The sequence below is a fragment of the Euleptes europaea genome, chromosome 1 (genome assembly GCF_029931775.1).
Source record: "Euleptes europaea isolate rEulEur1 chromosome 1, rEulEur1.hap1, whole genome shotgun sequence".
In the NCBI taxonomy this organism is placed as follows: domain Eukaryota; kingdom Metazoa; phylum Chordata; class Lepidosauria; order Squamata; family Sphaerodactylidae; genus Euleptes; species Euleptes europaea.
Genome location: NC_079312.1, coordinates 71,399,291 through 71,416,167, shown reverse-complemented (window position 1 = coordinate 71,416,167; position 16,877 = coordinate 71,399,291). Strand labels below are relative to the sequence as shown.

The 16,877-nt window shown below is 40.6% G+C and overlaps 1 protein-coding gene across 2 annotated transcripts in view; it reads left to right on the top strand.

Moving 5' to 3' along the window:
• The window catches only part of POC1A (POC1 centriolar protein A), a 33,462-nt gene that overhangs the window by 6,390 nt on the left and 10,195 nt on the right, over positions 1–16,877 (top strand). For both annotated transcript variants that reach the window (XM_056857073.1, XM_056857066.1), the window contains exons 4-9: positions 715–894; positions 1,763–1,870; positions 3,722–3,837; positions 4,605–4,738; positions 8,988–9,056; positions 9,812–9,910. In XM_056857073.1, the coding sequence (XP_056713051.1) occupies positions 715–894; positions 1,763–1,870; positions 3,722–3,837; positions 4,605–4,738; positions 8,988–9,056; positions 9,812–9,910 (706 nt within the window). The remainder of the gene's footprint in view (positions 1–714; positions 895–1,762; positions 1,871–3,721; positions 3,838–4,604; positions 4,739–8,987; positions 9,057–9,811; positions 9,911–16,877) is intronic.

The following is a 16,877-nucleotide window of genomic DNA, read 5'->3' as shown; positions in this document are numbered from 1 at the left end:
TTGACTTATACACAAGAGCAAGTAAAAATATTTATAACTTGCTACGTATTTGTGCAGGAAACATTCAGGGCAAAGTCATGTACGTTTACAATTAAGTGATGGTCATAAAACTTTTCCAAATCATCATGCAGCCTTCTTGTTTATGTGCCCTTTCCCTTTTTGCACCAGCGCATAGGACGACGTGATGTTCTTTCACATTGCATCATTGGAACAAACAGTTTTAATAGGATGCTGTTTGACTTTTGCTACTTCAAACATTCTGTTTTATTAATCTGCGCAGAGGACACAGACGTAAATTGTCTCAAGTTAGGAGACTTTCCAGGAACTAAATCTAAGCAGAAGAGTTCCTTCTTGGGCTGTGTCTGGCATTGCATTCAAGATTTCTCTTGAGTTTAGTGCCATTTATGCATGGGAGGTTTTGCCTTGGATTTGCCGCTCTCTAGATGCACATTTTCCCCATCCAAATTATCAGAACTCAAAAATAAGCCCCCATGCAGAGTTTTGAGGATTAGGATGGGGAAAATGTGCATCTAGAGAGCGGCAAAACCTCCCGGGCATAAATGGCCTAAGTCAACAGTTCCTATGTACATTTCTCTGGAAAGAGCAGGCAAGTCTGTATATGGGGCAAGCTGTTTAGAACACAATATCTTGGTCTTCTGTTGCACTGTTCTCTCCCCCTTGTTGTTTAACAAAACTTTTCTTTCTTGAATTAAGCAAAGGAGAATCCACTGCATTCAAGGCTCATACAGCAACAGTCAGAAGTGTTCACTTTTCTAATGATGGCCAGTCGCTGGTCACAGCCTCTGATGACAAAACTGTTAAAGTGTGGGCTGTCCACAGACAAAAATTCTTATTCTCATTAAGTCAGCACATAAACTGGGTTCGCTGTGCTAAGTAAGTACAATTTTCCCCCCTCTATAATAACGTTGGTTTTATGGGAATTATGCTTCACCATAGAGTCTTTTGCATGACAAAACAAACATCTGAAGTTTTCACACCAATAAAAGCTGAATTTTTGTTTAAGACCCATGCAGATTCATTCATCACATATATAATATAACATATATTTTGGGAATTGGTCATATTTCAGAGCTTCAGGGTTTTTTTAAAGGTGCTTTTCTGTGTACAGAAAATTTGCTGTAAGTGGCTGTTCTTTCTGGTGATTGTTTACTAATGTGCAGGTGACAGTCTCCTAGAAGGGCTAAGTTGCTGAGACCCTTTCTTATGCATTCTGACAAAATTACACCAGTGGGGTGACTTTTTATCCCAGAATTATTGCTTATTAAAGTTTTTTTTCCAAAACAGAAAATGTTGCTGTTTTCTTATTTTAAATTGCTTCCTAAAAATTATTGAAAATGCTAAAGTTACTTAAAATTTTAGCGTAGATAGCAAATAGAATTAGAAATAGAAAACAGAAGGGTATATCTGCACACACCTTTGTTAATTGGTGGTTAATAAGGAAAGGAAGGACCCCTGTACTGTATTGAATATTTTTTTTCTGCTACAATTTTATTTGGTCTTTTAAACTTCTCATAAGAATTGTATTGAGCATTCCACTGTCTTGATTATATAATCAGATTAACTATTCGACATAGGTAGTAGAAGGAAGGAATTACCAGTGTGTCTTAACATATGCCTAATATTTAACTCGTGTCTTATTTTTTAAAGCACATGGCTATTAACACTATTATGAGGGTAGTCTAGATACAGCTTCTGTTACTTGCTGCTTCTAAATTTTCCTTATCAACTGTCTTTATTTTAGATTTTCTCCTGATGGAAGATTGATAGTATCATCCAGTGATGACAAAACTGTCAAACTTTGGGATAAAGCAAGCAGGGAATGTATACATTCTTTCTGTGAGCATGGTGGGCAAGTATCTGCACAATATCTTGGGGCTTCCTGGGCTTGTCACATTTATGAAAAGTTTTTAAGTCAAACATAGAATTCTATCACTTACACATCCTAAAAAAGGTGTTACTGTAACCAATCTCATTTAAAAAGATAGAATTAGAGTTGGAGTCCACAAATATGGACAGTTATATATTTAAATTTAACAACCTCTGGAGCCAATGGGATGGTGGAGCCACTTTCTTCAGCCTTGTCAAGTGAAAACATGCTCTGGTCCACTCCTAAGCCAACCTAAGCAAAACATAAGTTGAGGCAATGTGAGAGATGGCAAGGTTAAGAAGGAAGAGAAACTTGGGAAGCATGTGTAAGGAGATAGGATAAAAAAACCTGAAAGGAATGGCAAGTTACCATGCCGAGTCACAATTTATTGCCCATAATCAGACTTTATGTAGCGATGATGTACAAGAACTTAGTTTTCCTTGTGTTCAGAATGTTTTATTCTCTTCGATGAACATCCCGTAATCTAACTTTGCTGCAGTTTTTTACACTGTGATAAGGTCTTCAAAGGCCACATGGTAGAACAGATAACAAATTGAAGTAGAATATGGGGTGGCATTTGTGCCCAGCTACCTCTTGTTATTGTATGCCAGATTTGCATGCAATTACTGTGCAAGTTTTAGGCCTAAGTCCCAGTGTGCATTAGTGGCAAATTCACTGCAAGGTAACTTTCACTCTCTTGGTCTTGTGTGGTGAGTGTTCCTTCTGAACATGCCTTTGCATGGCAAGAGTTGATGTTTACCATGTTGCATTGGACTGATGCTGTAAACACTTATTAGATTGTAGGTACAGCCCTCGCATCCCATGCCAGTGAAAGGCTCCTTAGGGTAGCTCCTATCTAAAATCCAGGAGAGATTATATTCCTGTCATAGGTAAGGGGTTCTATTCCTCATTGACATGTGTTGTGTAATCAAGGGACCCAGGCAAGAGCTTGTGCCTATGCTATAGATGTTGTGTCAGGCCTTGTGAAGGGAAGGCAGTGGGAAGGCTTCATTTTCTTTAGATATTGTAAAATCTTGTGTGTACTGAGTACTTTTTATTCCACTGCAGCAGAGTAAAGTATTCTTGATTCTTCCTGAACAGTTTGCTGAGCTGTTTTGTAGGGAAACTTGCATCTCCATATGAAGGAGAGGAAGGCATGCCCTTTGGAAAGATGAGGTGTTTTGATTCTGCAGAGGGTGGAAGGGCCCCCTGAAGTGAGCAGTGTTTTGCAGGATTGTTCATGTCTGTGCCTAAAGTGATTGGTGCATCATGGGATGTTTCCTAATTCCATAAATCAAAGAATGATACTGTAATTTACTCTACTGTAGATTCCCTAAACCTCGGGGGTGGGAATCTGGTGTTCCCAGATATATTCTAATTAAACATTCATTTAGCCACTCTGAGCCTGGCTTGTCCAGGAAAGGGCGGCCTGTAAATCCAATAAACTATGGGTGAAGTCTCATCCTGGTGACTTTACCATGTGAGAATTGGTTCACAGAGACATTAATATCCATGGAAGAGTCTTGTTGCACCTGATAGACTGCAATAATAAATCTGGTGTAAACGTTTGTGAACTAGAGCCCGCTTCATCAGATGCTTGGCATGTGCCATCAGGAGAGATATATGCCACCATGTATACATCTGCTGAGGGCCCATTTCATGCATCTGAAGGTGTTATCTAGTCCCCAAAAGTTTATGCTATAGTAAATCCATTAATCTTTAAGGTTCCTTAATACTTTTTTTGTTTTGTTTTGTTCTTCCATAATAGGTTTCCATGTTTTATTCTTCTGGAATTAAAAGCACTTTACTCAATCTGTGTTTTAATCTTTGCAGGTTTGTTCCTCATGTGGACTTTCACCCTAGCGGCACATGTATTGCTGCGGCTGGCACAGACAACACAGTGAAAGTATGGGATGTTAGGATGAATAGGCTCCTGCAGCATTATCAGGGTAACCACCACATTTGTTAAGTCTTACTCTAAGCCAATGCCTGGATTCTCAAGTAGAAAAATGCCTATAGGATTAGATACAGACTAGTTCTTCTGCTAATTTTGGGAGAGAAGTCTGCAATTTAAAACACTTCTTCCTTTAGACTACAGCTCCTGTGCTGTATCCTTGCTCTTGCTGAAGTTCTCAGGAAGTTGGAGTCATTGGCTTTAAATACAAACTATAAAAATAGAAATAAAATACTCCTTTAAAAAACCCATGAAGATAATTCACAGTGGGTAGCTACTGGACTCTTGCCCTTTTCTATTAAAAAACCCAGTCCAAGATGTCAGCAAATTATTTTTTAAATGAATATGTTAACCTTATATGCAACCTTAATACACAGCCAGGCTACGAATCATTAAATCACTTAATACATTTCAAACCTTGCTGCAGCTGTAAGGGATTTATATAAATAATAAGTTGGATTGTGGATTGTGAATAAGAGAAGTTGCCTTAGAGTCTTTGGGCCTGTCTAGGTCAGTGTTGTCTGCTCTGAAGATGGCAAGGACTGAAAAAACATGTTGATGACCAATAAATCACAGCCACTCTCCTTTTATACGAAGACTGAGCTTTTAATTGAGCAGAAGGGGCTCAATGTGACATGTGTAACCTATATAGTTAAAAATTGCCTTTCAGTCACTTCACTTGAATCAATTTGTACCTGATCTATTTCAGTTTTATGTATATTTATGTTAGTAACGTGTTATGCATTTGTGTGTTTTTTGTAGTACATAGTGCATCGGTGAACTGTCTCTCTTTTCACTCCTCTGGAAACTACCTCATTACTGCCTCCAATGATTCAACTCTAAAAATACTGGATTTACTAGAGGGGAGGCTGCTTTATACACTTCATGGTCACCAGGTGAGGAGAGTGGCTTGATAATGTTAAACCCAGTGAAGTTGCACATACAACAAAATATATATACTACAGCTTGTGTACAGCATTATTTATATGTGGTGATTTCCCAGCATATGCAGTCATGGTCAAGAAACATGCTGTTTTCAAATATGGTGGTGTGTAAGGGTATACACATCTCCCCCTGCTTCATTTCCTGTATTTTCTGTGTATCAAAAATGTTGTCTGTAAAATGACCTTGAGTCTCCATTAAGGTTTAATTGAAGTATTTTAGTTGTATCTCTTGACTGACTTGCAGGTTTTGGTAGTGCAGTGAGCAAGCTAGCCCTGCACATCGGAGCTGCGATCTAGCAGAACTTTAGTGTATGTTCTACTGTGGTATCAGAATCTTTTTTCATCTTACCTTTTAGCCTGCTCCCCACCCCCAGGTCTCCAAGCTGGTTTCTTGAATTTCCGCAGGTTGTTACAGCAGTTTGGTGATTAGATGCATTTTAGTAGGACTTGAGAGAGATCAGTTCTGTAGAGTGACAGTATGATTAGAAACATTGTTCTTTGAATTCTCTTGCACAAGGGTGCATTCCTTGATCAAGGAATAGGTGGTGGGATGTTCTTGCTGTTGTGGAGTTGCATTCTTCCTGAGGGAGCAAGCATGCAATTTGGGGGTGCTCTTGGACCTGGCTTTCTTATCTGATTTTCAGGTGGCATCTGTAGTCAAGAGGGCCTTTTTAGATCTCTGCCTGGTGTACCAGCTGTTCCTTCTTTTGGATGGCTCAGGTTTTGGCTATGAGATCCATTCCCTGTCAGTCTATAGATTAGTTAACTGTAATGCACAAAACTTCCCTTGAAGATTGTTCAGAGACTGGTTTAAACTCTGCGGCCAGAGTTTTGACAAAAGTTGTATAATTCTGTTCCTAAAACATCTGCACTTGTCAAATTGATTTTTCTGGCCCAAATTAAGATCCTGGTTTTGACTCTTAAAAGCATTATCTGGATCCTGGTGATTGGAAGAACATTTCTTCTGCTCTTTCTCCCCAAGTGCTGAGATCTTTGAACAAACTCAGAAGTACTGGAGTATTTAAAAAAAAAAAAGGCTAATGATCTATCACTAAAGGCTGGAAAAATAAGTGTGCTTGTCTAGCTTCTGAAACTTAGAAAAGCAGGCTGCAGACAATATGGTGCCTCATAGATGAGGTGCCTCAGCAGCAAAAAGCCTCTGTCCGGAAGCTACCCTGTCACCTCAGAAGATTGGGCAGATTCATACAGGAGCAGGTGGTCCTTGAAATACTGTGATCACAGACCACTTAGTTTTAAAGGTAGGAATCAGTGAAGTCCTCAAAACTGGCAAGAGAGATTTCCTGGCTTTATACCAGCCAGCAGTCTTGCAACCATATTCAAGACCAGCTGAGGTTTCTGAACCATCTTCAAAGGCAGCCCTGTGCAGAGCATGTTGTCATAGCCTAATGCGGATGTGACAAGCGCATGGACGACAAGCAGCCAAATTCTGCGTTTCCAGAAAGGGGTGTAGTAAGCAAACCAACCAAAGTTGGTTAAAGCTCTGCATGCCAAGATGATGGAATGTTGTTAACAACTGTGGGAGAAAACAATGTTAGGCATGAGTATTTCTAAACCCAATGTCAAGTCTGTGGGGAATATTAGTCACCCATATGAGCAACATGTTACATTTTCTAGTTTGCATGTTTTTGTCGAAGAGTCTGCCTGGCTCAGATGTGGTTCGTGTTCTGACAGATGACTGGTGCTCTGGGACAGTTACTCATGAGAAAAGCCCTGGATTCCTTAGATATGCCTTGACGTAACTATCCATGTACCAGGAATTCACTGCCAACTGATTAGCTGTAGTTTACATAGGGAAGGCTGCCGAGTTTACATTACTGTCTTTAATTATAATAGTGCTTATTGTTCATACCGGAAGGATCATTAGGGAGATTAGTTTAACGCTGTACTGACAATTTGCAGCTGCACGGTTTGGTATGCTGTGATTGCATGTTAAGTGTACTTTCCATTTGGACTTTCCCCTTGGAATACAAACTTCATTTATAATGAATATATAGGTCTGTACAGAGACAAAACATTCTACAGCTAAGTCATTCTTGGATGGCTGCAAAAACCTGCATCCAAGTATATACATTGTGGATGTGAATGTACATAGGTTTCTAAACTGTATGAATTGTTTGGAAGTTTTAATTTTTTCCCCTGCTATCAAATAAATTAGTCCTGAATGACAGAATAATGATACAGTCAGGGCAGTAATCACAGTCATCACTGGAAGAAACTGTCAAACAGAGACAAGTAGAATGGAATGTCTTGGCAAGAAATGAAAACACTACAAAGGATGGACAGAGGCTGAAAGTCTAGTTAGGAAGACGGAGTACAAAATTCTACAAGTTGAAGTAGAATCTTAAGCTGGTTGCAACTGGAATTGAAGTCTGCAGTAAAACTGTATCTGGCTAATACTTAAGCTTATTAATGCCGCAGTCTTCTGTAGTGACATACATGAGGTCAAGATTAAGTATGCAAAGGAATCCCTCAATACAAAACAAGTGTCGCTCCTTTGATAATCTTGACTTTCTTTTATTTGTTTAAAGCAGGTCCCCCTACTCTTCCAGGGCAACTAATAGTGTAAGAATTTTTGAAAATTCATAAAATATAAATGACCTGGATTAAAATCTACCCATAATAAGCATATTAAACTATCAGAAACATCTCACTCCTGTAACACTCTAATTCAAACAGAGGTCAAACCAATATTGGCAAAAGGCCTTCTATAAAAATCATGTCTCACAGGCCTTTAACTTTGGAGGTTTGCATTACCCAACTTGATAAAAAGTTCCTTGAATGGGGAAAGTAATGTATTTGGGAAATTTATTTCTTTGGAAAATTTCTATGCCACCTTTCTTAGGAGCTGTCCAAGGAGGCTTACAGCCCATTCCTGGGGGGAAGGGCAGAGGCTTCCTGGCTGCTGCGGAGGGGGGGAAAGCCTTTTTTCCAATGAAAAAATGCTTCCCCCCCCAGGGGAAAGTGGGCTTGTGCTACCAAAAAAGGTGGTGCAGGACCACCGGCGTCCTGGGAGGTGTTCCCGGAGCAAAAGGGGTTTTGAAACTGCCTAAAGGCACCTCCACCCCTCGGAACTCCCCAGGAACGTCTCCCGGGACACCAGCATGGGGACTTTCGCTGGGAGAGTCCTGGCGGGGGGTTGCGCCGTTGTCTGAGGATTGTGCTGCCAATGCAGTCCGGGGAGGGGGACGTCTTAAGTGGCCAGTTTGCATGGCCCAACCAGCATAGGGGTCACGCCGCCTCCTAAGACGGTTCGGCCCCCGGCCTCAGGAATGGGCTGTTAATGTACAATCCTAAGTACAGCCTTCTGTGTTTGGTGGACTTGAAAGTTGGGTAAACAGAATAATTAGATAAAGCAGTTAACTAGAAGGGTTTGTTTTTTTGATAGATTGGGTAGTCATCTTTGGGCGGTGTAAGCAAGCAATGCTTCATTGTGTCCACCACATAGAGCTTTTGCAAAAGCTGCATGTAGAATTTTGAAATTGTATTCCCTGTGTGCTTATTTTTAGATTGTCACAAAACTATTTTTGGCAGATGTGTAGTAATTGTCTATTAAGGACAGTATATCAAGATAGTTTTACATTAGAAGAGTTCTTGTAATATCTTGTGGATATTACTAACCTTGGCCGCATCATCCAGATCATAGGACAAGAGACAGGTTTTTTGTGTGTGTCGTCTCTAGGCTTGAGATTCCATTATAAGAAAATAGAAATTTGATGGCTGTGCTTACTTGTACAGATTCACGACCCTCTCAACTGATAAGACTATTGTATGATATATATATAGTACTTGAATTTTAAAGTTTAGAATTACTGAAGTTTGGGGACTATTTTGTAACAATTTATATTGTAATAGAAATTGTGTTTTTAAGAATTTATTTTGTAAGTAAGCCACCTTGGGTTCACCATGCAAGGAAGAAAGGTGCTATTAAAGTATCTCATTCATTTATCTTAGAAAATTTGTTTGCTGCCTTTCCAGACCTGCTCAAGGTGGCTTACAACCAAAACAAATCATGCAAATAAACAAACGTTTTTAATAAACGTATTTTCTGTATGTATATAACACTCGCATTTAGATCTGATTGTATCAGGTTGTTTCTCCATCTTGTCAATATATTTATTTTTCAATAATTTACTATATAATGTGTTTTATATTACAACAGTTATTCTTTTGTCATTTACAGGGGCCAGCTACCTGTGTTTCTTTCTCACGAACAGGAGACTTGTTTGCTTCTGGGGGCTTTGATGAGCAGGTATCACCTGTACATTCTCTTATGCAAGTTCATGTTACCTATATAGTGATCTCGGAATTTAGAATGAAATGCCGTTGGCGCAGAAGTGCTACCTCATTCTGTTGTTCTCACCTGTATCTATAATGTGTGTTCAGTTTCAAGGTGCTGGGTGCAGCTGCAATTATGCCGACTGAAACTAAACCCAGGTAAAAGCTAAAGCATGATTAGCATGTACATGAATGGAACCCCAGCAGATCTCAACAGTGGAGTTTTCGAAACAACTGGGTGGCCAGGGAACCTGAACCTATTTATTGAGCAAAATTGTGAGATACAGAAATAGTTGTGGTGGTGTTGGTATTAACAAGGACTTAAACATTGTGTTCAATGCAAACTACAAACTTTCCTCTCGTCAGAAATGGAATTTATTTTAAATTAAAGCAGTCAAGCCGTCAAGTTTTTAAAACGAGTATCATTTTCACATGTTGGCTTATTTGTTGATTCTACTGTGTCAGTTGGGACGTGCTTAGCTTTAACAGTGTGACGGCATCTCATATACCAGCTCATTTACTGGGTCGCTCTTTTGAAAGCTGTTGAAAATTTTCAATATATCTTTAAGGCCATTTTCTATTGAGGACTTGATAATTAATTCCTGTATTGGCAATGCATCTTTTTTCTTTCATGCTGTCAAACATATACTCTTAAACTGATGCATGCTAATGTGGTTTCCAAGCCACTGCCAAAATAATTGCATGCTTCAAATTAGTTTTATTTTGCAGGTAATGGTATGGAAGACAAACTTCGATGCTGTAGATTATGGCGATGTATTGAAAACACGAAAATACAGCATGAATGTGAATGGTTCTCTTAGTAATGAGGTAGGCTAATGCCCTTGGTAACCATTGTAGAACTTTAGGCTCCCCAGCTGATTATTATGTTTGTGAGAGCAGATGATTCAAGATCTGTTGGTTAAGAAATGGGCAGTGCATTCCTGGGGGGGTATTTCCACAGCGGCTGGGAGTGACAGAGCTGCGACGCCTCCTAGGAGGCTTCCTGGCCGCCGCGGAGGGAAAGAAATGTAGGAGGGGTAAAAACCAAAATAATGCCAAAAAGTCCTCATAGGGGAAAGCAGTGCTACACCACCTAAAAATGTGGCGTGGCCATGGCACCACGGGAGGGGGTGTTCCCAGGGCGAAAGGGGCTAGGAAGCTACCCAAAGGCAGTTCTACCCAGGGAATGCCTCCTGGGATGACGGCACAGGGACTTGCGCCGGGTGGATGCTGGTGAGAGGATACGCTGGCGGAGGAGGCCAGTGCAGCTCTGCTGCTCCCAGGCACCGGCAGAAATGCCCCCCACCCATGCTGGCGTAAGTGCCCATTATCACAGGATAAATGGGCACATAGGCTGGTACAGAGAGCAGTCCTAATGATCTGCTCAGAATCCTACTTGGGTCTATTAAGTGGTACTTACTCCCAGGAAAGTGTTTTTATGATTGCAAGCCAGAGTGCTTGCCCTTTCTACATTCAAATTGAATTTCCCTCTGGTTAACGATGATAAAAACTCAGCTTTAAAATGTGGATAGCCTTGAACTGTATCCCATTGATATTTTTAGGAAAACTTGGGGAGCGTTCATCTGGTGTCTTAAGTGTTAGTGGGAGTAATGTAGAATCATGTCAGACAGTAATGCTTTTGGCCTTCTCAGCAAGTTTGTCATTGTCCACACTCATTATTTGTTTTACAGCCATTATTCTGCACTGTTTAAGCCTGGAAATTTTACTGCCCTGTTACCAAGGTTCCTAATAAGATATTTGTAAGGACTCGGGTTTGTGTTCTGTACTTTGCACTATTTTTAAAATATCTCTTGCCTAACAAGTTTCTCAAGTTGTTATTCTTTATTAAAATTGATAGTTATTCAGTCTGCTTTGCTGGTGGTAGCAGAAGAATATGCAGTGGGTTTTTTGGGTGGGGGGATAACAGTGCAGACCAACGGTCCTAGAATTTGGAATCTTCCAGTGGTGAATGCTCTCAGTCCGGCGGTTTGTTTTTAAGAAAGGGAAGCGGCAGAGAAACTGGTAACAGGAAAGAAAGAACAACAAAGGAGAAGTGGTAGGATACTCCCATTGTCGAACTGCAGATGTTTAGAAAACAGACCACTGAAATAGGGAACGAAAGGAGAACCCAAAGCTTGCCTAAAGGAAGTCAGTTTTAACACGAATAGCTACACTATTTATTTCTGATAGATCATTCAGTTCAGAACCTGGCATACAGAAAAGAATGTTTTCCTGTCTTTATTTCCTACTGAATAGGATTCTTCCCACATGAATGTAGAGAAAATGAGAACTTTGTAAGTTCAGTTCTTCAAATAGGATAGAAGGAGAGGAAACAAAAGCCTTGTTTTCTGGCTGTATTACTTCTTGTATAGCTCCCCAACTCGAATGAATAGGTCTCACTGTTTTATACTAATCAAAATCATAGCAAAATAGTATTTTTATAATTGGAAAGAATGAATCTACTTTCTTGAGTATTACTTGGAATCACTCTCCCTGCTGCAGGACTTCTGGTGAGGCTGCTTGTGATAAAGTGGCTTTTGCTGCTGCCTGTTAAATGGGCTCGGTTACTTTTGTGGCAGTTTCGCTCATGGCATTGGAGTTAGCGTGTACTCACAGCAAAACACACAACTATTTACTAGATTAAATAGTGTTGTTAGTATACCATAACACAGACAAGTTCCATATGGTGGCAGAGTCATTCTTCAGGGACACAGATAGCACCACCATGAAGCCCTTTCGTCTAACTTCATGGCTGAAATTACCAAAATGCCTGGGCTTTTGCACAGACGTGACAGAAAAGAGAGAGGAGAAATGTGCGGGTGGCAGCGGCAGCAAACAGAGTGGGAACAGTACGAATGCTACTCCAGTCCTCTTGGGCCATTTATGCATGGGAGGTTTTGCCTTGGATTTGCTGCTCTCTAGATGCACATTTTCCCCTCTTCCGAATTATCAAAACTCTGTGTGGGGGCTTATTTTTGAGTTTTGAGAATTTGGATGGGGAAAATATGCATCTAGAGTGGCAAACCCCCAAGGCAAAACCTCCCATGCATAAATGGCCTTAGGGTTGCTGCTGCAGCCCAGGCATATTTTTGTACTCCCATGTAGATGAAACCCGAGTTGAATGGAGTAGTTTTTTTTTCTTCCGCTGATGATTTCTTGTGAATAATCTTGTATCAGAAGGCAAAATGTGTGAATTTTGCAAGAGCTAGATAATTTAAAAATATTAAACTTGCTGGTGGATTTTGCATTCTCTTCCACCTAAGCTGAATTTTCATTATTTCCAGTTATTCAGGAACAGAGGATTTGGGCACAAAGTCTGTTATTAGGTTAGGGATCTTGCAACCTTTCTGTCCCCTGCTTGTATAAACAACTTAATTTGAGAAGAAGCACCACACATTCTGTTCTTTTTGTTTGTTGCAATAAGATTGCATATTGCAAATTATTCACAAGATGATCAAGGCCCAGCATTCATATTTTAAACTCCTCTGGTTAGTTTCCATATTCTGCCAGTGGTCTCTTAGCCCATTCCTATTGCTGACTCTAAGAGTTTGTTCCTTTATCATTATTCTTTAGCTACTCATATGCCAGATATTCTGACCTTGTGGTTCTCAAATTAAGTACTCATTCTAATTTTGGCATCAGTCATCTTAATTTTTTCAAATATGTCTACTGTGTCCCTTTTGCAGGGGAGAGTATTATAAACTATTTCCGTAGAAGCTCTCATTAGAAGTACTGGGATTAAAAAGCTACTGCCAGACACTGTCTTATTTTTCTTATTTAAAAAGCAAACCGATTTTAACTTTGTGAGAGGATTAATACAGGGACACGGTGAGGCTTTAAAATTGTGTAGGAATTCCTGTTTGGCTTCCATGTCTACTCTTTCACGAAGGCCTATGCCCAGTGGTCATGCCTGTTTTGTGCTTCCCTACCTTCCCCCCCGCTTGCATTTGAAAAAAGAATCCCAGTTGTCTGAAAACCTAAATCTTAAAAAACAAAATAACAAGTCAGGTCAGAAATCATGAGCTAGTGTTTGAATCCATGTACTTCTGAGCACATTGTTTGGGATTATGTGAAATCAGTTGCCTCTTCTTGGCAAAGTGGATGTGTATCAGCAAATATGGGCTAGATGAAGTGGAAGAAAGGTTAAATTCTCTGTCATAAAAATACGCACAGTGCTTCCTCCGTAGTCTTTCTAGGTTTGATTTGCTCATTTTTTTTACCCTCAAAGATTTCCACTTGTGTCTTAATAAAGTGTCAGAAAGATGAAGGAAAAGCTAAGCGATTTGTTCCACAGGCTAAGTGTTCCACAGGCCTATTAGCTTTAAAAGAAAAGTGAATGAAGTTTTTTAAAAGAAAAGTGAATGAAGGTAGTTGGAGGATCTACTTTTATCAAAACACTAATATAAGACTGTTCTGGAAATTGGTTAAGATGGCTTCTAAGCCCTGTGCCACCATAACAAGGGCTGGGGGCCAGAAATGGGCAGCACTAGAGGTGCTGGGGGAGGGGTGGTATTTAGCATCCCATGCTCCCTCAGTCCATGTCCTATTTTCAGTGTTGGTCTAACATTATACAGGAAACAAGGCCAGCATAAGCATAAATCCCTCCTATTGGGAGTGGGCTGAGATTGTCCTCCAGTGTCTAAATGGTGGTGCTCTAGCATAGGTGAGGAGCAGGCTGCTCCAGGATCACCGTCCCACTCACAGCTGGGGTGAGATAAGCCATGCAGGCTATATGATAGTGATGGGTTCCATAGCACTATGCCTTTCTCTGCCTTCTTTCCTGTCCCAGCATATATGGTTTGGTTTTAAGACCAGGGACAACACCAAACAACTGCTTGTACAGCACCTGGTTGGTTAGCGTGTATGATTATATCTGACAGGGTGTTTGATGTAACCTCCCTTCATTTCCTGTCATGCATTTCATAATGGAAGCAATGTCCTATGAATGCTCACACCTGAAATCAATTTGTCTCTAAAGTGATATTTGTTTATCCTAGCAAGGGAGTACTTCTGCCGAATGTGTCACTCTTAAATCTGTGCAGCGAGAGCAAAAATAACCTTTTATCTGGTCTTAAAAGGTGGTTATGTGCCTTTACTTTTTTGTAAGCTGTGACTGCTGCTTTAGCTTGACAATGAGAAATTCTAAATATAGTCCTCTTTCTTTCCTAATTAGACTGCCTGATGCATTTAAACAAGGCATCATTTGAATCTGTATACAGACATGTATTTTTATGTTTTATTTTGGAAGCTGCCAAGTTCTGCAAGGGAGAAAGGTGGCTGATAAATGTTTTAAAGAAATGAAATACAATCCTCAGAACACTGCTGGCCGATGATGGGTTTTTCTAGAGCAGGTCTAGGCTAATTGTGTAGAGACCAGGAATGTTATTTGCTATCAATTAAGGTGGATCCTCAAACATAAAATGGCTGAGAGTTCACTACAACCCTTATACCTTCCGCATTTGGCAATTGCTAATATTTGAGAATAGACCAGAGAGCTAGATAGATCTTTAGGTTGTCCAGTCCATGTTTGTCAAGAAAGCTGATATAACCTTAATGGTGAGGAGACTGATTTGTGAACTAGGAAGTCCTGATTAGCCAGACTGTAGATGACTTTAGGTGAACTGCACTGTCAGGACCCTCCCCTTCTAAGCAATATGGAGAAAGAATATCAACCTACTTTATAGAATGGTTGTAATGATTACCAAAAGACAATATCTACCAAAAATCTACCAACTCAGCCTAGTCTAAAAGATGGCCCCTTACCTTGATATGCCTGACCAGGCCACCTGGATCCATACCACAGTAACATTGAGACCAGACTATTGTAATGCCCTGTACATTTGTCTCCCCTCAAAGTCAATTCAGAAACTCCAACTTGTGCAGAATGCTGTGGCTCGGCTATTATCAGGAGCTAGACAGAGGATGCATGTTACTTCTGATCTGGAAACCGGGTTTGATTCCTCACTCTTCCACATGAGCGGCAGAGGCTAATCTGGTGAACTGGATTTGATTCCCCACTCCTCCACATGAAGCCAGCTGGGTGACCTTCAGCTAGTCACACTGTCTCAGCCCCACCTACCTCACACGGTGTCTTGTGTGGAGGGAAAGGGAAGGTGATTGTAAGCCGGTTTGAGTCTTCCTTAAGTGGTGGAGAAAGTCGGCATATAAAAACCAACTTTTCTCCTCCTCTTCCTCTGGAGGTGCTCCATTAGCTGCCCATTTGTTACTGGGCTCAATTTAAGGTATTGGCTATCAGATATGAAGCCTTTCGTGGCCTTGGTCCCTCTTTTCTGTGGGACCACCTCTCCCCCTGTGCTCTGCCATGTCAGCTTCACACATGCCAACAAGGCCTCCTCCGGGTGCCAACCTGCAAATGGGCAGAATCAACAACTGCCTGTATGTGTACTTTCTCCATTGTGCCTCCCACCTTATGGAATGGCCTGGCCGAGGAGGTCAGGAAAGCTCTCTCTCTCTTTCCTGGCTTTCCCAAAAATATGCAAAACTGAATTATTCAAGAGGGCTTTCCTGCACAGGTAATTGGGTTGGCACTGTACAAAAAGGTTCACAAACTTACTTGGATAAATAATTAGGGGTTGTAGTCTGTACTCCTGTGTAGCGGTTTCTGCAAGCAGGATCCTATTATGTAATTTTTACACCGCTTAATGTGTCATGTTAATGCTTATGCTGTGTTTCAGTTCTTTCTGGTTGGTTCCAGACTTCTACAGCGTTAATGCATTGTTTATTGAGCATCCCATTTTTGTTGTATTATATTGACTTACTATGTGCAATGTGCCTTGACTCCCTGTGAGAAAGGCTGACTATAAATAACGTAAATATATCAATAAAACAAATTAATATGAGCATTTGCAGATGTCACAGTTTAAGTGGTGATGTTGCTGTTAAATCCTCTTGTTCAGTGAGATAGCTCCTCTGTAGAACTCTCACCTCTATGAACACATGCTGTTGTTGGATGGGGGAGAAATCACTAAGACTACTTAGTTCGGTCTATCAAGGCTATTCCCCCCTCCCCGTTTCCTCAGTTTACGAGAATGTTCTATAGTGGACTGGCATTTTCATATAAAGACTTGCTTTTTTCCTTCTTCCACAGCCAGATTAGTTGTGTACAATCTCCACCAGATAGGGAATCTACAACTCATTTGCTATTGCTTTGCTGCCACTAAAGTTTCTAAAAACTGATGGTCTAGCTGACTTAGTGCTCATCTGTTTCTTTTGATATTTTCAGTGCTTAATAAGTAGATGCCTGGTAGCAAACACATAAGAAAAGCCATGCTGGATCAGACTAAGTCCCACCAAGTCCAGCACACAGTGGCCAACCAGGTGCCTCTAGGAAGCCCATAAACAAGACTGCAGTAGCATCCTGCCTGTATTCCACAGCACTTAATATAATAGGCCTGCTCCTCTGATATTAGAAAGAATAGATATGCATCATGACTAGTATTCATTTGACTAGTAGCCATGGATAGCCCTCTCCTCCATGAACATGTCCAATCTCCTCTTAAAGCCTTCCAAGTTGGCAGCCATCAGCACATCCTGGGGCAGGGAGTCCCACAATTTAACTATGTGTTGTGTGAACCTTTGGTTGTCCTCAATAAATAATACCTTAGAAGAATAACTAAAATAGCCTGTGCTGCAGTATAATTATATAGTACCCCTTTCAAAAAAGCCCCTGTTTAGAATTTTGCATATTGGCAGTGAACAGTCTCTGGCAGTACCTCGTTCATAGCAGGAAGCATATTTAAATTGGCTCACCGTGATTAGATAACCACTGAGTCAT